This window comes from Hypomesus nipponensis, chromosome 23 (genome assembly GCF_054491055.1).
Source record: "Hypomesus nipponensis isolate SF chromosome 23, ASM5449105v1, whole genome shotgun sequence".
Classification (NCBI taxonomy): Eukaryota; Metazoa; Chordata; class Actinopteri; order Osmeriformes; family Osmeridae; genus Hypomesus; species Hypomesus nipponensis.
In genome coordinates, this window is record NC_140383.1 from 2,807,501 (window position 1) to 2,829,034 (window position 21,534).

The 21,534-nt window shown below is 52.1% G+C and overlaps 3 protein-coding genes across 5 annotated transcripts in view; 2 read left to right on the forward strand and 1 right to left on the reverse strand.

The window, feature by feature from the left end:
• fhip1b (FHF complex subunit HOOK interacting protein 1B) overlaps positions 1–11,698 on the forward strand; it is a 23,096-nt gene extending 11,398 nt beyond the window's left edge. The window contains exons 4-12 of one of the 3 annotated variants that reach the window (XM_084688547.1): positions 1–440; positions 1,770–2,015; positions 2,458–2,625; positions 2,791–2,870; positions 3,008–3,177; positions 3,384–4,742; positions 5,312–5,490; positions 6,573–6,735; positions 7,299–11,698. The exon at positions 1–440 is cut by the window's left edge and continues 226 nt beyond it. In XM_084688547.1, the coding sequence (XP_084544673.1) occupies positions 1–440; positions 1,770–2,015; positions 2,458–2,625; positions 2,791–2,870; positions 3,008–3,177; positions 3,384–4,742; positions 5,312–5,490; positions 6,573–6,735; positions 7,299–7,597 (3,104 nt within the window). In that variant the 3' untranslated portion in view covers positions 7,598–11,698. Of the gene's footprint in view, positions 441–1,769; positions 2,016–2,457; positions 2,626–2,790; positions 2,871–3,007; positions 3,178–3,383; positions 4,743–5,311; positions 5,491–6,215; positions 6,321–6,572; positions 6,736–7,298 lie in introns of those variants that run through there. The other 2 variants (XM_084688548.1, XM_084688549.1) reach the window with 2 other exon arrangements.
• Positions 11,699–13,430: 1,732 nt separating this feature from the next.
• LOC146233610 (uncharacterized protein C11orf42-like) lies at positions 13,431–15,670 on the reverse strand. Its single transcript, XM_084689591.1, has 4 exons — positions 15,540–15,670; positions 14,472–14,849; positions 13,901–14,174; positions 13,431–13,602 (listed from the first exon to the last, which is right to left on the reverse strand). The coding sequence occupies exons 1-4, from the start codon at positions 15,645–15,647 to the stop codon at positions 13,448–13,450; spliced, it is 915 nt and encodes a 304-aa protein (XP_084545717.1). The 5' UTR covers positions 15,648–15,670; the 3' UTR covers positions 13,431–13,447.
• A 2,608-nt stretch (positions 15,671–18,278) lies between these two features.
• On the forward strand, positions 18,279–21,161 carry LOC146233611 (uncharacterized). Its single transcript, XM_084689729.1, has 2 exons — positions 18,279–20,052; positions 20,227–21,161. Exons 1-2 carry the CDS (start codon positions 18,279–18,281, stop codon positions 21,159–21,161), a joined length of 2,709 nt encoding a protein of 902 aa, XP_084545855.1.
• The last annotated feature ends 373 nt before the right edge of the window (positions 21,162–21,534 follow it).

The window sequence follows — 21,534 nt, forward strand, 5'->3', positions numbered from 1 at the left end:
CGTGGCACCTGCGTCGCGGCCTGGACCCCGACAGCCAGGGGGCGCTGCTCAAGCTGTTCGAGATGCTCATCGGCCAGTCCCAGCAGCCGGTCCTCACGCACGCGGCCGTCCTCCAGCCCCTGCTGGGCCTCCTGGGGGCCTGCTCAGACCCCCAGCAGGGGGGCTGCCCCGCCGCCCTGGAGAACAGCCTGGTGCTGCTGCTCAACCAGGTGTGCGTGACCATGGCCCGGCAGCCGGCCGTGCTGGAGATGCTGTTCAGGGCCTCGGCCGCCCAGCAGGGCCCCACCAACCTGCTGATCTTCTCCCTCCTGGTGCCCTTCATCCACCGGGACGGCGCTATCGGACAGCAGGCCCGCGACGCGCTGCTGCTCGTCATGGCGACCTCGGCCAGCAACCAGTCGGTGGCGCGATACATCGCCGAGAACTCCTACTTCTGCCCGGTAAGTTGGTGTGGGTGTTTGTAGGAGTGTGTGCGTGTGTGTGTGTAAACACCCTTCACACATCTTCCTGTGTGTGTGTGTGTGTGACAGAGGTGAGAGTTGTGAGAAGGCAGTGCTACATGTTGCAACTGTGTGCTTACGGTTTTGCCTTTAATTGTGTTTGCTCTCTCCTGAAGTGTGTGCTTAAAACGTTTGTATGGATAAGTAGGCCGTACTTAACTTTCTAACCCCGTTTTACACGAAAGAACACAGGGACTGTAGTGGGGGAAAGGTGACGTAGGCAGGTTAGTGGAACATTCACGCTACATTCAGCCGTTTCATGATGACCTGGCGAAGGTTTCTGAGACTTTCCAGGATTCATGACTCTCATCCCTGCTTCCCTATTTTGCAGCAGTGTGTGTATGCGCACAATTGAGCAATGACTTTTGCTTCACAAAAGGATTTCCAGATCTTTCTCACTCGCGTGCTGATAGGCCACTGACAGTTCAGAAAAGGAAGTGAGAGAAATGGAAAGATGAAACGGCAGGAAAGAGATAAGTCTGTACTCTCACAGGAAAGTTCAGACAATCTCATTCTTCATTTCCCCCTTTCATGCTCCATCTTATTTCTGGTAGTTATTTTGACAAATCTGTAAGAAAATTGTTTCAAATCTCAAATCCATTTGGCTTGGAGGGCGATCATCTATAGCGATGTGAATATTGTGCTCCTCTTTGCTCTCCTCTCCATCTCTGTGCTGGCAGCTTTTCTCCCTTTAGAATAATTGATGAGCTCCAGTCTGACCTACTTAGTATCTCCTGTGGTCCCTGGTACCTCCTGAGGAGGCAGGGGGGGGGGTCTGGTCCCTGGTACCTCCTGAGGAGGCAGGGGGGGGGTCTGGTCCCTGGTACCTCCTGAGGAGGCAGGGGGGGGGGGGTCTGGTCCCTGGTACCTCCTGAGGAGGCAGTGGGGGGGGGGGGTCTGGGTGCACAACACTGCAGTGGCTCCCCTTGTGGGTCCTCTGTCTGTCTCCCTCTGTCAGGAAAGACCCTCTGACTAACATCACTGGCTGGTCTCTCCTCTCCCCAGCTGAGAGAACAGAAAGCTCCTTCTGTGTGTTCTGCTGCAGTGCAGTTGGGACGCAGTGTCCAGACACACACACACACACACACACACAGACACAGACAGACAGGCTTTCTCTCACTCTCAGTTGGCCAGGGATGAGCTCACAAGAGGAAGTGTGTGTGTGTGGCTGTGTTACCATGTGTGTGTGTGTGTGTGTGTGTGTGTGTGGGGGGGGTTAACCCTAACCTCGAGCCCGCTAACTCATTCTCAACTCCTCCCCCCCCCCAGGTTCTGGCCACGGGCCTCAGTGCCCTGTACTCGTCCCTCCCCAGGAAGATGGAGGTGCGTGGGGATGACTGGCACGCCCTGCGGAGGGAGGACTGGATGGGCGTGTCGTCGCTGGTGCTCTTCATGAACTCCCTGGAGTTCTGCAACGCCGTCATCCAGGTGGCCCACCCGCTGGTCCGCAGCCAGCTGGTCGACTACGTCCACAACGGCTTCCTGGTTCCTGTCATGGGTCCCGCCCTACACAAGGTAGGCCGGCTTCTCATTGGATAGACCGCCAGGGCGTCGTCCTGGGTGTGGGTATAAATGTTAAAGGTGGACCGAATAATCTCTGTTCTATGCATTCTGTTCTAAACTCTGTGACTATGTGTGTATGTGTGTATGTGTTTATGTGATTGTGTGTGTATGGGACTGTGTGTGACTGTGTGTGTGTGTGTATGTGACTGTGTGTGTATGGGACTGTGTGTGACTGTGTATGTGTGTGTATGGGACTGTGTGTGACTGTGTGTGTATGTGACTGTGTGTGTATGGGACTGTGTGTGACTGTGTGTGTATGGGACTGTGTGTGTATGGGACTGTGTGTGACTGTGTGTGTATGTGACTGTGTGTGTATGGGACTGTGTGTGTGTATGTGACTGTGTGTGTATGGGACTGTGTGTGTGTGTGTATGGGACTGTGTGTGTGTCTCCAGTCGTCGGTGGATGAGATGATCGCCTCCACGGCGTACCTGGACCTGTTCCTGCGCAGCGTGACAGAGACTGCCCTCCTCAAAACCTTCCTGCGCTTCATTCTCCTGCATCGCCACGACAACGACACCATCCTGGACACGCTGCTAACACGCATCGGCAGCAACTCCAGAGTGAGGAGGGGGAGGGGGGAGTATGAGGGAGAGATCTTCTAATGAGTAGACAGTAGTACAGCAGTATACAGGAAACACAATGCGTCTGTGTGTCTTCTTTCTGGTTTTCGCTACATTCACTATATCAGTTCAAGTGTGTGTTTATATATGGTCTGTGTCCTGCAGCTCTGTATGGTGTCTCTCAGCCTGTTCAAGACTCTGCTCTCCCTCAACTGCGAAGACTTCATGCTGCAGCTTGTTCTCAGGTACCGCGCGCGCGTGTGTGTGTCCATCCATATGCATAGCTGACTTTGGGATGATTTTGTGTGAGCGTGTGACTGTGTCGAATTATTTTCATTTCTTGCTTCCAGCCCTATAACAGGTGTGTGTGTGTTGCCCTCAGGTATCTACTGCCCTGCACCCACGTCATGTTGAGTCAGAGGCGAGCCGTCAGGGAGACCGATTTATACGGCAAGTCGGCAGACAAGTTCCTCTCCCTCATCCCAGAGTGCTGCCGTCTGGGAACACTGCCCCCTGCTGACCGGGAGGAGGAGCCCGCCTTCTGGGGGAAAGGTGACCGCGCAACACCTCCTGCACTCCTTTCAGTGTTTCTCACAAGACATGTGCTTTTAGATCAGTGTTGATTGGATGCATGGCCTACCGAGGTGAGGGTAGAGGCAGGCTGTGTTCTTTTGAAGAGTAGAAATCCTCTTTGAAGAGTGAGAAGTGTGTCTGTGTTGTGTGTCTGATCGCTGCTCTCTGTCTCCCCCTGGCTGCAGTCCTGGGCAGTCCAGCCTCCGAGCCCCCCCCCCCTCCCAGACCCAGCACTCCGTCCCGCCTCGCCCTCTTCATGCGCCAGCAGAGCTCCGGAGGAGCCCCCTCCTCCTCCTCCCCCTCGCCGGAGCCCGTCCCCTCCTCCCCCCGAGGGGGGCCCCCGGGCACCCCCCTGTCCCCCGACAGCCCCCTGCACCAGGGCGGGGTCCCTGAGTGTCTGGACTGGGAGCAGGGCTACCTGGACTACCTCAGGGACGCTCGGAGCCACATCGAGCTCTGCTCCTGGGCTTGCCGCGCCTGGTCGGCCCCCTACGACGGCGAGCACCCCTCCCCCGCCTCCGTCCCGCCGCCCCCGCCTCCGCCCACCTCCAACCCCGCCCTGCCCGTGTTCCCCGAGCACTTTTCCTTCCAGCAGGGGGGCGGCGGGGGGGCGCGGTCGCCCGCGGCGGAGCGCAGGGCGGCGGTGGTGGCGGCGGCCCGGTCGGAGTGGGGCAGCTCGGAGAGGGACAGTGGCGAGTGGGACGTGACCATCGGGAAGAACAACTGCATCAGCCTCACGCCGCGCTCCAAGAAACGCTCCCTGCAGAGGGAGGAGCTACCCAGGCCCCTCCTACTCCCGCCCGCCTCGATCACACCCTCCTCCTCCTCTGCCCCGCCCACGGCTGCTCCTCTCTCCCCCGCCGTCAGTGTCGCTCGCCCGGCGGTGTACAACGGCACGGCGGCGCAGGGGGATGTGCGTGGCGACGGCCAGGATGGAGGGATGGAGGTGAAGAAGGTGAAGAGAGACTCGGACAGCCGTCTCTCCTCTGGGGACTCGGGTCAGAACGGGGCGGTCGGCCTGGCCCGGCCGCGCGGCTCGTCTGCGTCTGGGAGCGACAGGTCCCTACCCGACCCTCAGACGCAGCCCCTGACCTCCCACGCGGCCCCCACGCCCCAGCCCTCAGCCCCGGACGCCTGCTCCACCGACAGTCCCACCGCACCCTTCCCTCCCACAGGTCTTCCAGAGCTAGGCCTCAGCAACCAGGGGCTGGAGTCTGTGGAGAGCCTGATCGAAGAGCTCCTGGAGCAGGCACCCGACGACACGAGGCCCCTGGGGGACTCCAACGGCCAGGGCATCAGCATCGAGGCCTTCACCCAGGAGCTGAGCGAGCTGGAGGACAGGGTGAGGGAGAGGAGGGGGGCCGGGCTAGAGGAAAGCCCCAGGGACCCCCTCTCGGCCCTGGGTAGACCGGATGAGGAGCCCCCACCCCCTTCGCCGCTGGATGGGGACCTGAGCGGGGCCGAGGCCAGGGCAGAGAGCTCCGCAGTGGGGGTGTTCAGCCCTGCCAGGCCCCTGGGACAGGCGGCCTCCCAGCCCTACACGGGTGAGTCCACTGCTAGCTACGCCCGGGCTAACCCAACACCAACCCTGCTCAAGTATGCCAGATTCAGGTCAATAGGTGGTTGGTAAGATTTAAGTAGTAATTAATTGTTGACTGGGGTAGCCTGAATGTTTTCACACAAGTTTTTTTTGTGTAGGTGTTACTTTAAGGTTTGTCGATGAAAGGAGATGTATATCGAGTTTGATCTGCAATGAAGATTAGACATTTGATGTGCAAAGTTGATGTATTTTTTGTCTCTACAGTGTGTTCATTGTTTGTTCCTCATATTTGTTCGACCAAAGTTGTCTCTAGGTCATCAGAAGGTCATTTGGAGCAGTTGTGTTGATGCCCTTGGCTAGACATCTGGTTCCAAACATACTCTCTCCATTCTAACTTCACTGCTCCCCCCCTCCCTCCCTCCCTCTCTCTCTATCTCTCTCTCCTCCTTTCTTTCTTTCTTTCTTTCTTTCTTTCCTTCCATCTCCTATTCTCTCCTTGTTCTCTCATTCCTCTCTCTCTCCTTCCCTCCTTTCCTTTCTCCTTCTCTTTGTACCCCCCCCTCTCCTCCTCAGGTCCGTTCATGGGGGTTCTGTTTGCCAAGCTGGAGAACATGCTGCAGAACTCTCTGTACGTGAACATCCTGCTGACAGGGATCCTGTCCCAGCTGGCCTGTTACCCCCAGCCCCTCCTCCGCTCCTTCCTGCTCAACACCAACATGGTCTTCCAGCCCAGCGTCAAGTCCCTCATACAGGTACACTGCCTCGTACAGGTACACTGCCTCGTACAGGTACACTGCCTCGTACAGGTACACTGCCTCATACAGGTACACTGCCTCATACAGGTACACTGCCTCATACAGGTACACTGCCTCATACAGGTACACTGCCTCGTACAGGTACACTGCCTCATATAGGTACACTGCCTCATACAGGTACACTGCCTCGTACAGGTACACTGCCTCATAGAGGTACACTGCCTCATACAGGTACACTGCCTCATAGAGGTACACTGCCTCATACAGGTACACTGCCTCATAGAGGTACACTGCCTCATATAGGTACACTGCCTCCCCTCCCATGCCCAGCCCCTTACAATGCAAACAGTTTAACTTGTTCTGTTCCTTTCAAAAGAACATGTACTTCTTTAAACAAAATGAGTCAACTGTCAGCGTTCGACTTGCTGTGCTCTAGTTCTGCAGAACATTGATGGATTTTTGCTCAATTATTCATCAGCGAGCGTCTCCAAATCATCTAGAAGGCTGAATGTTTACTTGTCCAAATGCCGGTTTGCTTGTATCTATTAGCTTCAATTTGCTTTTCCGGTGCTCTCCGCTCATCAAAGAACCTTCTTGAACAAAAATTCCCAAATTCAGTCCCTCTCGAGTTTAAAGGACAGGGTTGTGCTGCTTCGCCTCCCAGACCTGACAGTTAAAGCTGACTGCTGTTTCCTGCCCTCTGCCGTGTTCCCTCTCTGCAGAACCTCCAGACTCACCCTCTTCTGTTACTGTGTGACCTCTGTCCACAAGCAGGATCTTCTGTTACTGTGTGAGCTCTGTCCACAAGCAGGATCTTCTGTTACTGTGTGAGCTCTCTCCACCAGCTGGAAGATCTCTGGGGGATTTAGAGGGATGGTCACAAAGAAAAAGTTTTGACATTATTTTCGAATGTGTTGATAAAAAGGAAGCAGTGTTTTCACACAGTTTTAGACGTGTGGATGAAATCTGTGGATGACGTGTGATGTGTTTTCAAAGCTCCCGTCTATCTGCCTCCCCCTCTCCTCCTCCCCCTCTCTTCCTCCCCCTCCCCTCCTCCCCCTCTCCTCCTCCCTCCGCAGGTCCTGGGGTTGGTGAAGAACCGTATCGAGGCTTTCGCTGCGTCCCATGAGGACTTCCCCTCCATGCTGAGGAAGGCCCAGCGCTACCTGGCCGCCCGGGGGAAGCTGGACTGGGCCGACTCTCCCGCTGGCGTGCCCCCCCTCAGACGCTCCGACTCCCTGGGTGGGGACGCACACACACACGCTTGCAGACACACACACTTGCAGACACAGATGCACACACACACCTGCAGATGTGTACGCACTCAGAGAGAAGCCCCCTGCACCAGAGGGTAGGACACAGCCACAGGGGAGTGGCCTGGAGGATGACTCATGGATTCGTCAGGGTGGAGTTGGGGGAAATGGGCCATCTGTGCTCAGTGGTCCAGTCAGACTGGAGAGAGGCTGGCATGCGGGGAGGGGGGAAGGGGGGTTGTTGTCATATGCTGTTGGTGGCTAAGAGGCTAATAGTCTGGCAGCAGGGATCAAAAGGCTGGCTGTTCCTCTCCTGATTGGAGTCAGTCAATTTTCCCACGTTAGCAAAACACGCACGTCCTGTTTCCCTGTGAATGAAAGCTGGCGCTGTGTTGGTAAATGTGTCGGCGACGCGTGATGCTGCCCGTGCACAGCACAAGCTCAGAAACGTCACGCGCCCGCCGCAGGTGTTTGTGTGGGCTGCACACTGCGCAGCCCTGCAGATGTGCTCGCTAGCGACTATAAGTCCTTCCGTTTTCTCTCTCGTTGCAGTGAAGAGCCGCAAGCCGTCGCTAGGCGACCTCATCCTCCGGCACACCAACAGCCCCACGCGGGCGCGCCACGCCGCTCAGCTTGCCCTGGCTCACGTGCGCGACGGCGGCCAATCGCTGCACAGCGCCCTGTTCCGGGGCGGAGCCACGGGGCTGGAGAAGCAGGCGGAGGCGCTGCGGGTGAAGAACGCCGTCTACTGCGCCGTCATCTTCTCCGAGTTCCTGAAGGAGCTGGCGGCGCTGGCGCTGGAGCACGCCGTCACCGTGCCCTTCCCCCGCTGCCAGGAGGCCGAGGAGTAGACTGGAAGACATACCTCCTCCATCCGCCAGGGGGCGCCCTGGGACACACAGTGAAGAGTCAGTTTGTTGAAGACAAACGAGGAAACTTCTTGTTCGAGAGGAAAGGGACTGAGGTTTTTTTTTTTTTATAACGAAAAATATATCTGCTTTACTGTAAGGAGAGCAGACACTCCTCTGGTCATATAATACTGTGCATTTCCTGTATAAAATATTTATGTGTGTGAACATACACACCTTGAATCTCAGTAGATGCTCCAAGTGTGGGCAGGGCGGTCTGTACATATGCATATACATGCCATAGAGTGAGGGCCAGCAAAGGCCACAGTAACAGCCCAGTAGATTCACCTAGGTGCTAGTCGGCACTCCTGTCCCTTGTCATCTCTACTGTGTGAGATGTTTCCATTCAGGCTCTGTAGAGGAAATGGTTCGGAAATTTCCGTCCTTTATCATTTGCAAAGAAATCGGACAAAGAAGACCAAAAAAAAATTTTTTTTTTTGTGTAGAGATAAAAAAAAACAATTTTTGGAAGAAAATGTTTGCTGAAATTTTTGGGGGCCTAAACGAGAGCACTGAAATGTAGTCCTTAACTCTTCCCACAACCGGCAAATCAGGTGTCACCACCTCAGCTGAGAGGCCGATTGGTTGAGTGGGAACAACAGGAAGAAGAACCAGCCAATGAACAATGAACTCTGGGCCTCTCAACGATTCCTTTTTGTTATAATTGTTTTGGGAACGCATCACCTCACCTCGGGGAAACTGACAGGGGCAACAGGTGAACAGGCGACAGGTGAACCTGTAAAAAGGGAAAGCGAGCAGAAGGGAGAGAGGCCCTTGTCCCCTTTATAAGATTACACAGCACTACTGGAGCACACTTTCGGGGCAGTTTATTTAGATTCAAACAACCGTTTTCCATGTCATTTTAGGTGTTGGTTTACTTTTAATTATTTGTATTCTTTTATTTTGTATTCTTTAAAAAAAATATGTACTTCAAAAAAAATATTCAACATATCAATTGCCATGTGGGAGCAGTGTTTCTCAACTTGGGTGAGTGAGTGAGTGAGTGAGTGAGTGAGTGAGTGAGTGTGTGTGTGTGTGTGTGTGTGTGTGTGTGTGTGTGTATGTGTGGGGGGGGGGGGGGTTGTGTGTGTGTGTGTGTGTGTGTGGCTTTGCATGTGTGTGATTTGCCTGAGTGTAAGGCCTTCACAGACTGTCTGTTATCGCACCATGCACCTGCTGCAGTAGGAAAGGGTGAGTTCCTACCCTCTGATAAGAGGAGGAAGTGATCCTCTCACGCCTCACTGGTGTGTCGTCGGCGACGGAGCCTTTGAAAGACAAATCATTCTAAATGAAGCGCAAGAGGTTCCCGCAGTCTGCGTGGGCCTCCAGCTCTCTGTGAACTGTCGTTCGGTTCCGCCGTGTTCCTGATACCTGGAATTAATTGGCTTATTCAAGGATATAGTGGTTCCTTCTTCTCCCCCCCAGACCTTGAAAGTTCGATTGACATTCCGTTTGTGCCGTGAGGCTCAGTATCAGTCAGTCTCAAACTTGAGCCAGTTCCTCCCCCTGAGAGCCCTCCTTTCAAAGAACATCGGTATAAACCAACAGTTGCAGGCTCTACTGATATAGAGGGTTTTATTCGAGAGAACAAAATATTTAGGCCTATATATTTCACTTTCACAAATTCCAAAGGCGGTCTTGAAGTGAAACATTCTGGCTATCTTTAGTGCACTCATACTTCTAACACTAAACCAAACAACAGTTTTACCCCCCAAGGTACCAAGTAAAAACAACTTTTTCCTCAATGTCTCAGGATGTCAGGTCAGACAGTCCTTCAGAACTCCACCAAGCCAGTGTTGCAGTGGGAAGCTTATTTATGGCCAAGGTTAGGAAGTTGAGAAGCTGTACCCACACAGTGTTTTTAAGTTTTGCCAAGACAGGCACTTTAATCACTTTAATTTCTGTATTACGATTTATGTCATTTCTTTTTCAGTTTTAGTGTATTTCTGTGTGTGTCAGTGCTTGTATTCCTGCATGAATAAGTGTGGTCCATCTCTAACCACAGGCTCTGTGTGAAGCTGAGGAGTCTTTGCACATTCTGTCCACACTCCATCTCCCCCTCTCAACTTTAGCATTGGGACAAACCTCCTGTCCTGCAGTTTCACAAATCAAGTTCCAGAACCCTGAAACGGGACACGCCATACTATTTTAATCACTGTCATGCCTTGTCGGCTTGGTAACAGTCAGAACAACCACCAAATGGAGCCGGAGTTTTAACTATCATTCATTTCGGCGTCTCCTTGGTTTTGATATTCATGTCCCATCTTTTGTCAATATGTCCTGTAACTGAACTCCTTTGTTCAAAGGATGACAAAAAATGTTCTGATCCTGAAGAGGCACAAGTGACGACGTCGTCGTCCTTCGGCCGGTCTTTTCTCCGTCCTTCCCGTCTGGTGAAACCTCTTCCCCCCCTTCTGGGAGGGTGGCTGAACGCAGCGCGTGCTGGATCACCAGGCGACCGTCTGCTGCTGAGAGCGGAGGAGGAGAGGGAAGGGAGGTGCTGGAGTGTATTCAGGAAGCCATCCGTCCATCCATCTGTCCATTCAATCTTTCCTCCATCTGTCTGTTTGCCTCCAGTGAAATCTTCTCCATGTAGGAGGAGAAGACATGACTGGGCGGTTGTCTTTCCCGTGACCTTGGATCAGCTTGGGTCGTCTCTTCGTTTTATACATTTTTGTTTTGATATCGAGTCCACAACGAGTGCCATACTCAGATTTCAAATGTCTTGGATGTGAAATGGGATTTTAGTTTATTTCATTTTTTTTAAGACTGATTACTCATTCCTTTTTTAAAGTCTTGTCTGATCAAGTAAACATTTAAAAACAACTTAATTTTTTATTTGATGGGGATAGTGTAATTAATCAGTTGATTAATCCAGTTAATTAATTTCATCCCTTTCAACCTGTTGTTAATATGGTAAAAAATAGCCAAACAAAGTTGTTAGCCGTCTGTGAAGAGACGATGATAATAATAATAATGATAATAATAAGAAACATCTTTGTTTAGAAGACGCTTTTCTCCAAAGCAATCTGCAGTCAGCATACTCATCTATAGAGGCCCAACTGTGCCCCAGTTCCATCCTCAATCACTGCAGACTCAACAATAAGCCATCCTAGGTTATCTGTAAAGCAGACAGGAGTGAAAATGAATAATAATAAAATGTTCAAGATATTCGTATATAGGAGGGTTAAGACTATTAGCAAAATAATGTAGTATACTTACCTTATATTAGTACACAGAGCTTTCAACTATATTGATATTTAATTTTCTTGATTATTTTCTTGATTATTTTCTTGATTATTATTTGCATTTGACGGTCCAGGTACTGTCTGGTTCTGTGTTTGTGGGGCTCTAGGTTGTCTTTGCTCCTGGCCGTGCAGCTGTCGCACACCCCGACTCTCTCTCCGCTGTGACAGCGGAATTCTCTCCGCTCCTCCGTTCGGCTCACACCTGTCCAGCTTTTCACCACCAGTTTCTGTAATTGTATTGTACGCTCGTCTGTCACCCTGCTGGGAACTGAAGGCTCGTGTCAACTGCACGCGGCCAGAGCTGAACAACTCGATATCACAAACTGACAAACTCGTCAACATGCTAACGGGCTAAACGCTTGTTTTCCTCCGTGCGTGTGCTGTTTATGTTCGACATGCCCCTGGGGTTTCAGTTGGAAGCAGTTTATCAGATGATGTACCACCATATCTTATTTCTATCCTTCTCGCTTTTTGTTTATGGTAAAAATATACTTTTTCTGAGTTTATATCTCCTGGAATCTATGCAAATCTGCTCTGGTGTCCTCTGCTACTGAAAGGGGAGATGGAACTGTAAATAATGTATAAACCAATGGGTCTTAGAAATGCAATTGCATCTGAATTAATCAACAGGACTGAATGAAAAACACCCAAAATGATGAATGTTGCCAGAACTATTTTTCTATATTTTAAATTGAAAAAAAAAAGACGAACAAAAATACATTGTGGGGAGAAAAAGCTGTAAGAAACACTAAAAGGGAATGTTTTTATTAATTTATAAATGTTTTACCTAGCAATATTGAACGTGTCTGTGTCTCCTTTCTACTGATTACCCCCCACCTTGTTCTTGTGACCTACCAAACCTGTTTTGCCGGTTGAAATGCCATAGAGGGCATTGTGAGCCAGGCCTTGTCAACCAAGTAATTGATAATTGTGGAGACAAGTGTACCATGTTCCTGAAGACATACCAGTTACACTTTCACAGTCACTGCTTCTCCCAAGGTGCGTGTGTGTGTGTGTGTTAGAGTGGAATTATGAACGGTATGTATGGACGTCAACAACACATCACTTTAACTCTTCTATATAAATCAACACATAGCAGAAGTGTGAGATGTAGGATGTGGTGGTCGAAGGCTAAGGAAGTGGGTGTTGCACGCATGCGTCCTTTAAAGGCACTACTAATGTGTATGTAATTATACACCTACATGTTAGTTAAAGCTGTCATTAAGGTTGGCTTATTATCTGTCTTGAATTACTGCTTAACAGCCAGTGTTGTACATGCTGTACCCGGTGCAGGGGGATGCAGTGTACATCAATCCCAAGGTTATTTAAGTTTTAAGAACTGTTCATCCATTCATTTCCATGTTTAAGTTCACCCTGCTTTCCATGATGATAATAATAATAATACTAATAATTGGGTTTCTTTAGCTTCTAGCCTTTGCTTTTATCCCAAGTGATGCAGGGGGGGGGGTCTTAAAGCTGTTACATCCTGATTTCTGCCACCAAGTCCACATGATCGGTTCTCGTTGAGTTTAACAGAAGAAGGCACGCGTCTGCGCCCAGTCCCCCGCCCAGTCCCTCACCCGAGCGGTGACCACGGTAACCGTGTCAAAGGATCACACGGCCCCTCACTGTTGGAGGGGGGGGGGGGGGAGTTCACGCCTAGCAGCAGTGACCTCTTGGAAGGGACGTCTTAATCATTCATGTGGCGAAAGGTCAGTGGGGAGGCTACAGGTCTGCTGTCCTGCCGCTGTGGATGAGATGAATATACCGGAGCAGGTGTGACACATCTGAGCATTCATTTGATGCCCTTTACCTCCTCTCTGGTTCAGGGAGACATTGATGTCTGTCTCTCTGTTTGTGGTTCTAAAAGATGAAGGAATGATCGAGTCATAGTGCTGCAATAATCTCCCTCATCCTTCAATTTCCCTGTCTCCCTCATCCTCTCCTGTCTCTCATCCTCTCTCATCCTCCCTCTCCCTCATCTTCTCTCTCGTCCTCATCTTCTCTCTTCCTCTCTCTCTCTCCCCCACTTCCTCTCTGTCAGCTGAATGTGATATGAGTCACTTGAAGATGACAAGAAGGCCAGAATCCTGCTCTACATTTCTACTCGACTCCTCAGACACAATGTAATATATAAAATTGGCTATAGAAATGGACTTACTCTCAGAGGAAATTTTGTACAGGGAGTGCAATCTCAAACTATTTTTGCAAAATACATTATAATAAGGTGATGGATTTGCAAAGGTTTCCGATGGTAAGGGTTATGAGTTGGTGCGATAAATAATGAATGAATCTCAAGAAGTCGATTGGCTTTAATCGTGTGAACAGCTTTTGTCTCATCCATCCCTTGTCTTATAGTTCTGTCTCCTTTCCCTTGGCCCTCTCTCCTCTCCTCCTCTCCTAACCCTCCTGCTGCCTCCTTTCTCTCCCAACAGCTATTTCAACTCTGTCTCCCCACCCTCCCGCCACATTTTCTCTCAACTCCCGCCAGCTCCATCCCTCCTCCTTCATCCATTCTTACCCACCCCCACCCTCCTCTCCTCCCTCAGCCACCCTCCTCCTCCTCCATGGGCAGGAGGGCCTGGGTGGAGATCTCCTGCTCCTCCTGGTAGTCCAGGGGGACCTCGGAGCTTGAGAAGCCAGGCGGGGTGACGGCCGAGGCGGGCAGATAAGTGGCGGAGCGACCGGAGATGTGGAAGACTGGAGGAAGGGCAGAAAGAACGCAAGAGCTTAGACGAGTTGATGGTGACGATGATAGTTTGCTTGATATCTAGGTGACAAAGTTGTAAATTATAAACATGCATATGTGCTATGAACGACAATAATATAATAATAACAAAGTAGGACAAAGTTGAGAAGTATTTTACTGTCTCATGAGTCTCTGGTTTTTGGAGAGAGGCACTTCTGACTGCGCTAACTTTACATTCCTCGTCGTCCTGCATGAACAAAACAACACAGCAGGGAAAACCGTAACGCCGTTAACAGAAAAGACCCTCACCGAATTGCGACAGGAGGCCCATCAGCCTTGGCGCGGCGGGTTTCTCTGCCGTCAGGGCGTGGTACTCTGGCGAGCCGTAGCGGGCCCACCTGGCCCGGGGGTGGGGGCAGCTGTCCTCCAGGCCGCGGCACACCTCCAGCAGGCCGGAAGGGGAGACGGAGAGCCGGAGGCAGGAGAATCCCAACGGGGTGTCGGGTCCCAGCCGGAGCTCAGTCCTGCTCTCTGTCCCCAAAAGCCTCAGTCTGATGTCAGAGCTGCAGTACGCCTGGCTCACCTGCAGGTGGAGGAGGAGGGGGGGGAAGGGAGGTAGGGCAGAGAGATGGAAGGGGAATGAGGGCAGGGAAATGGAAGAAGATTCTTATTCGGATATTTACAATTTTCACGTGTTTTCAGTGAGGAAGACTTTTGTCGTAAATATAATCCTCATCATAATCCTAATTCCTTAGTCTATTTTCACTTCACCTCTCTCAATCTCCTGTCTCTCTACAGCATATGCCGTTTAGCTCACCAGGTAGACTGAGATTCATAGGCATAACGATTTTCTCTCAACCTCCCCTGCTTGTTCTCTCACCAGATAGAGGCGACGCACAGAGTCCAGCCAGGGCAGGTTGTCTCTTAGGACCAGCTGTCTGTGTGGTGGGAGCAGACACACAGCTGCCTCCTTACAGGTGTGGTTCACCTGCACCCGCACTCGCCCCAGGCCGTCCAGGACCGCCTCGTGGAGGAAGTCTCGGCGCTCCGGACCCTCCTTGGCCAGCGATGCTCCGTAGAGGTCTTTACGGTCGTCTAGCAGGTCCTGCAGCGGTCCTAGCGGGAAGAGGTTGCGGACTTTTCGCGACAGTAGCGAGCGCTCTGTGCGTTTGCCGATCAAGTGGAAGGGGTGGAAAAGGTGAGCGTCGTGCAGGTGAGGCACGGCAGTGAACCTGTGGCCGCAGAGAGCGGAAATCACCTGGTAACGGAAGGCCTGACAATGTTTTCATTTGGCACGAAATGTGGTCTTAAAATGTGGTCCCATGATTTCACAGTTCATTTACTCCCTCCTGAACCCTACTTCAAAACTATCACTTCGAGGTTGAAGACTTTTACCTCCTTAATCTAACATACTGTCTAACTAGGCCAACAGCTATCAGATTGTACAAAAAGACAAATACCACCTTATAGATAAGCAGAGGGCAAATACACGTCACTTTAAATCGATAGTAGGTCAGTGGCACGGGACATGAATCTAGGCTAGATGTCATTTCCTGTTGTCCTGAAATTGGGTTACTGTCCCGGGAGTGCCCCTTTCTGGGGTCTAGTTTCCTCTCATCATGGGGCTTGACGTGACAGTAGGGACACACGACCAGTCTCAGTTTCAAGTGGCCAGTGTTGTCTCAGGAGCAGCTTATTACATTACAGTTTAATTGTCTTCAGAGGGGCACAGTATGTCTTCTCCACAACAACTGTTCTCTTGACATTTTGATGAGGGACAAAATCTAATCTAATCAGGCTCAAAACTGCATGTGAATTATTATTATTATTTTTGTTTCTTGATTTACTGACGTGTTATCATCTTGAAGTGTACCTCAGTATTTTTGTGCGCAAGTATGAACTAGTGGTGACCATATAAACGCACCCATACAATGGACTATGGTCTCACCTCGTGCTTCACACACTGCCAGATATGATCTGCCCTGTCCAGAGTCAGAAGGGGTGGCCCGGGGTCCAGGCTGCTGCAGGCTGTGCTACAGTTGGTCCCATGGGACATAGCTGGTGTTTGGATATGGGATAGGAGCTCTGCTTTTACCAGCTCCACTAGAGCCCAAACAGGTAAATATGTATTTCGCGATCTGTATCATAGAATTCTGATGTCATAAAGAAAGCCCATGATTCCACCGATTGGACTTTCATTTAACTTGACTATTAGAACCATGTATATATCTATGATTAAAACTACAAGCTTGACAATGTATCATGTTCTATTGCCTTTGATCAACGTTCCCAAAAAATTACATAAACAATGATTATAATTAATATTCATCGTGTCATTCAGTCAAAGGCCTTGGTAATTGGTGTAGTGCCATCGATTTCGCAGGACCATGGTTTGTTTGTTATTTACAGCAACTCTCCCCTTATCAGCATTCTGTGAACCCCCAGCAGAAACATCAAGCCAAATCCATCAGGTGGAAGCACACCAATCCAAAGACAATAGAACAACCGCCAGAGGAGATACATTCCCGTGGTTTGTGTACTGAAACTGGCCCTTGGATACTGGAGTCTGCTTGGCTGTCACCTAGCAACAGCCGACAGGCCAACAAAAAGGCAGAGAAAGAGAGAGAGAGAAAGAGAGAGAGAGAGAGAGAGAAAGGAGGAGAGGATGAGAGAGAAAGTACACTGAGGAGTTGTAAAGTTGATAGTGTTGGGGTGTGACAAGCGCTGGCTACCTGGGCTCAGGTAAGGACCATTTTTTAATGCGTTTTATACTGAGGCCAAATCTTCTTTAGAAATATCACTCTTTTTATTTTAGTTTTTACAATTGAGTATTTAATGGTTTTGATGAATAGCCTACATCAAGAAAAAACAGTTTCTTGTACGTCATGAATGAGCAGAGTTTTGAATGCAAGCATTCAAAATAGTTTACAATGGGCATAGTAAAGTCACGTTTCGTATGCAGAATGGAGTAGGCCTACATTTCTATAATCAAAGAGATACAAAATAAAAACTCAGTAGAGTAACCCAATAACTATAAAGACTGAGTTGCTTCATTCATCCTTGGCGCAGTCTTTCCACATGCTGTAAATTCTTTTAAAAATAAAAATTCAATTCACACCCTACCCCTTCACCATCTCCTGTACGGCTGCCTGCCACACCGCGTGCACTCCTGTGACGAGCAACAGGACCCCTTCATTGATAATGTATGAAGGCAGCGTAAGAGGACACCCAGGTTTGTGAGCCCTGCGGGGAGGGTCTGTCACGGTGCCATGAAGGCATGATCTGTCCCGCTCCCACCCTGAGGAAACAGACGACGCAGCTCCGCTTCTCCCAACGGGTCTCACACAATCGTACTTTTCCTCTTTGTTTATCGGTCTAAAAACTTTTTTTTTTAAATTCAAATTAGATGATAATCGGTCGCTGATATTAGAATTTGGCAAGACGAGAGCCTATAGTGCAACTGTAGTTCGAATGTTTTGTCCCTGTAGGCGTCAAAGTGAACCTAGGCCTAAGACATCAGACAGTGTGATCACCCCTGCTGTTATATTTATTATATCTTTTTTATTGCCGGACCAGGACCTTTACAATACCTGTTCCTTCTGCCAAGGGCTGAGTTACAGATGTCATAATAAGTCCGTAAATAGTATAATTTATTCCTGCTCAGAACTCTGCTTTCTCTCTATTACAAAGCAGTTCCCAGAGGCTCCATTATTGTCACAATCCATCACAGCGATGGCGAGAAAACCGACATCGTTCAGTGCCGTGTCTCTGCCGCGCTTTGTTCTGGTTCATGAATAAAATATCAAAGCCTGCTCTCAATGATTTCTAATGTCACATTTTTCCACATTGAAGAATAAGAGCAGTCAGAAAAGAGTCTTCGGCGGTGACACTTGCGCCTCTTCCAACTGCCTTTCACCTCCCACTCTCTTCACCCCAACAGCTTCAGCCTGTCTGATGTTATTTGAAATGCTAATAGACTTTTCATTGCCAACTCGTTTCCCTACTCTCTCTCATTTTGTCTCTCTCCTCTACTGTTTCCTAAATAAACATCTATATCCACTTTCTGTAGTCAACTCTTCTGAAAGACAAGAGATAGACTTGGTGGAATCTCACCTTCTCCACTGAACCAAACTGAGCATCTTAATAAGAGACTGTTGCTTGTGTTGACAAATACGGAGATGGAGGTTCTTGTAGACAGCTTCATAATGAGTGAAAGGAGAACATGACACTGGCTGAACATCCCTGGTCAGGTGATGGATAGTAGGAGGGACAATACCAGATAATCATGCCTCAGGTCGTTTAGACAGACTTGAAACGCATGCAAGGTTTGAGTGGCAGTTGGCCATGGAACAACAGCATGCCACAGGTCCATCGCCATGGCTACGCACACACATCCACACACACATTTAGAACAGAAAGTCATCGTTTTTATTGAAGTGCATAATCAACGTGACAGCTGCATTCAAATCGCCTTAAAAGAAATTACGCAGCAATTCCCGACCAGCATCTTTCAGGTCTTAAATGCTCATGATTGGAATCGTTTCACTCTGTTGACGTGCCGTTGGATGTTTTAAAAGACACATTCCACAAAACGCTGATGTATTCCAACCATCTCTTTTCAGGAACTGAAAGCCCAAACACAACACGACCTCAAGGCCACTGGAACACACACTGCCTCCCCTCCACCATGATGCTGGTGGGCTCCCCAGTCAGCAGCAAGCAGAGCTCCCCCCTCCCTGCCAGCAGCCTCAGCCCGACGGGGGGTCAATCCGACACAGAGTCCCCCTCTGCCCCCTCCCCCGGGCCCCTCTCCCGGGCCCCTCTGCCCTGCTGGGCCACGCAGGCGCTGTGTGACCTCGCCCGCGGCGAGACGGAACTCCGGCGCCTCCGCGAGCGCCAGGCCGTGGAGACGGACGGCGTGAGCCGCGGGCTGGAGCGCGCCGTCCTGGGCGCCCGCAGAGAGGAGCGCCGCCTGCTGGAGAGGGTGGAGCAAGACCACCGCGACGCCCAGCGCCGGCTGGAGCAGCTGCAGAGGGAGAACGCGGCGGCGGCCCGAGTCAGCCAGGCTCTGCTGGACCAGAGGCTCGGGAAACTGGCCCGCCTCCGTGAGCAGATCCAGAGGTTGGGCCAGGGTCACAGTCAGGCCGACCCGACCCTGCTGCTGAAGGGGGTGGCGGAGCTCCTCCAGCCCTGGGAGATCTCTCTCTCCCTGAGGAAGGTCAGCTTCAGGCCCAGCTCTCAGCCCAATGCTGTCACCTTCGGAGAGATGCACGTGCATGACCTCAATCTGTGCTTCCCGGTCGGGGGCTGCGGTCCCCAGGGGCAGCTGTGCGCCCTGCACTCTGGAGAGGCGCGGTGCGGAGACGCCGATCACGGAGGCGCCTGGGAGGGGCGGAGCACGCCAGACGGGGCGGGGCCGGGGCAGGCTGTCACTTCGCCGACGTCCGGCGGGAACCTGCGGGTGGTGAGGAAGATCCGTCTCTCGGCCCGGAGCGACGAGGAGTCCGGGGGGGAAGAGCTCAAGCTAGCCTCGCCAAGGACCCAACACTGGCCCCCCAAACACGAGCCCGTGGACCGGGAATCCTCCCAGGACGAGGAGCTGGAATCTCTGACCTCAGAACCGCGTGGAGAAGACCTTTTCCTGGCCGTCCCCGCGTTGCTTAGCAACGGAGATTCCGAGGGGGAGGAGCTAGGGTACAGGTCCGGTAGCAGCGACGGACGACGTCGCTCACTCAGGAACCAGAGAAAACCCCGTGTGCTAGCCCTGGTCTCCGGCCGCAGTCCCTCCTCCCCTCCAGAAGGGGGCAGGCTGGAGCACAGGCCCCTGAGCCAGCGCTGGAGCCTGGACAGCCAGGATGGAGACAGAAGGAGAGTGCCTCAGATCGAATCCCCCCGAGGCGTGGGCAGATGCAGCCACCCGGTGCTGCGTTCTCCCAGAGCCAGCCCCAGGGAGCACCTGAGCAGCCTCAGCTGCCTGGACCTCACCTCCCAGGGGGACCGCCCGCGCTCCCGCCTCAGCGCATCCTCCGACGACCCCGCCCCGACGACCCCCGGCCGCGCCCCGTCCCCCGCCGACAGCCTGGACTCCTGCTACACCTACACCGTCAGCTCCCCTCGCGGCCACGCCCTCCGCGGCTCCCTCAACCACGACCCGCGCCTTTCCAAGTCCGCCGCCGACCTGACACGCAAGACCCGCCCCCTCATCAACAGTGGGAAAGGAGAACACATGGGCGTGTGGAAGGTTAACCGGAGCAGTCTGACCTCCTCGCTCGCCTCCTCCTCTCTCACGCTGGGCAGAGGACCCAGAATGGGGGAGGTTGGACGGATGCCTTCCTGCCCAGGGCCCAGGGACTCCAGCGCCCGCCGCCCCCAACACTCTGGGATGGTGGGGAGCCCCAGCAGGGTGTCCAGGTCTGTCTCCATGTCTGTGATCGACGGATCTTCTGAGGAGCCAATCAGAGGTACGGGAAGGGGCGGTGTTTCTTGTATTGAATATGTATCTTTTTATTTCAGTTGAAGGGGTTTTTGGAATATGAGCGTGTTCTTGCTCACAGGTAGTATGGTTCGGTCTCCACATCTGTTCTGCTTGACATGAACGTCACCATAGAATTTATTCTCTCTCTCTCTCTTTCCAGGAAGAGGAGAAAGGGGGGAACCGACGTTGATAGAGACGGAGGAGGAGGGTGACCCTTCATCCCTCCAGCCCTATGCTGGCTGTTTGATTCGTCAGTTCGGCAAGCAGGGCTCCGGGCGTGCTGACTTCACCCTGCCCAGCGGGGTGCACGCCACGCCCCAGGGACAGCTGTTTGTGGTGGATTGTGGGAATGCACGCGTCCAGGTGACCGACTCACGGGGCAACGTCCTCCAGCAGGTGACCTCCGCCACGTCGGAGGGTTCGTCACGGCGCTGCCGGAACTACTTTGACATTGCCGTCAACGCCAAGGGCCTGCTGGCGCTGAGCTGCGCGGCGGAGCGGGCCCTGCTGGTGTTCAGCCGCCACGGCCGCCTCCTACAGACGTTCGGGGGGTCGGGGATGGGGGCGGCGAAGGACGAGCTGGAAGCGCCGCGCGGCGTGACGGTGACGCGCCTGGACGAGTTCCTGGTGGCCGACATCCGGAGGGGCACTCTGGTCGCTATGAAGCTGGACCCCAAGACGGGCTCCCGGATGGAGCGCACGGTGGTGACGGGCTTCCACCGGCCCTACCTGGTGGCGGCCTGCCTGGCCTCGGGCTTGGTGGCGGTGTCGGAGAGGGGCAGCGAGACAGGACGCGAGCCCTGCGTCAAGGTGCTGGAGCCGGGCTGGAACACGGTGAGGGTCCTGGGGGTGTGCTCGGGCATGGGGCCCGTCCTGGTCTGCCCCTGGGGCATCTGCATCGACGGGGAGGGGAACGTGTTGGTGGCGGACTGGGGCGAGCAGCACAGGGTGGTCCTGTACTCTGCCCAGGGGGCTGGCAGGGTCGTGGTCTCCCAGAGGCTGAGTAGCCCTCGGGGCTTGGCTCTGCTGCCCGAAGGACACCTGGTGGTGTCGGACAGCATGCACCACTGCGTTAAGATCTACCAGTACAAATGAAGCCGACTGGATTGCACTGTGGACTGGATGGGTCTACTCAGGCCACGCTTGCAGTGCTCGTCAATATGAGAGGACAGGATGAAGTCAGGGTTTTGGAGGGGCAAGTGAGGATGAGCCAGCTCGAGGACTTGCTGTGATTTGAACTAAAATGTATTTAGGTTCATCATAAATTAATACGTTTTCCTCAGCTAAAACAGGATTCTTACTTGGAAGTAACTTTTGGTGTGTTTTTTTGACCCTATGTTCCTATATTACTGATACTAGACACTGTAATACCACTGGTACTGTAAAAGTAATATTCCTGTTAGTACTGTTGTACCGTATGTAATCTAAACATTACTTTCTCTAGTTGGGGCAGTTCTATGCTCTATTT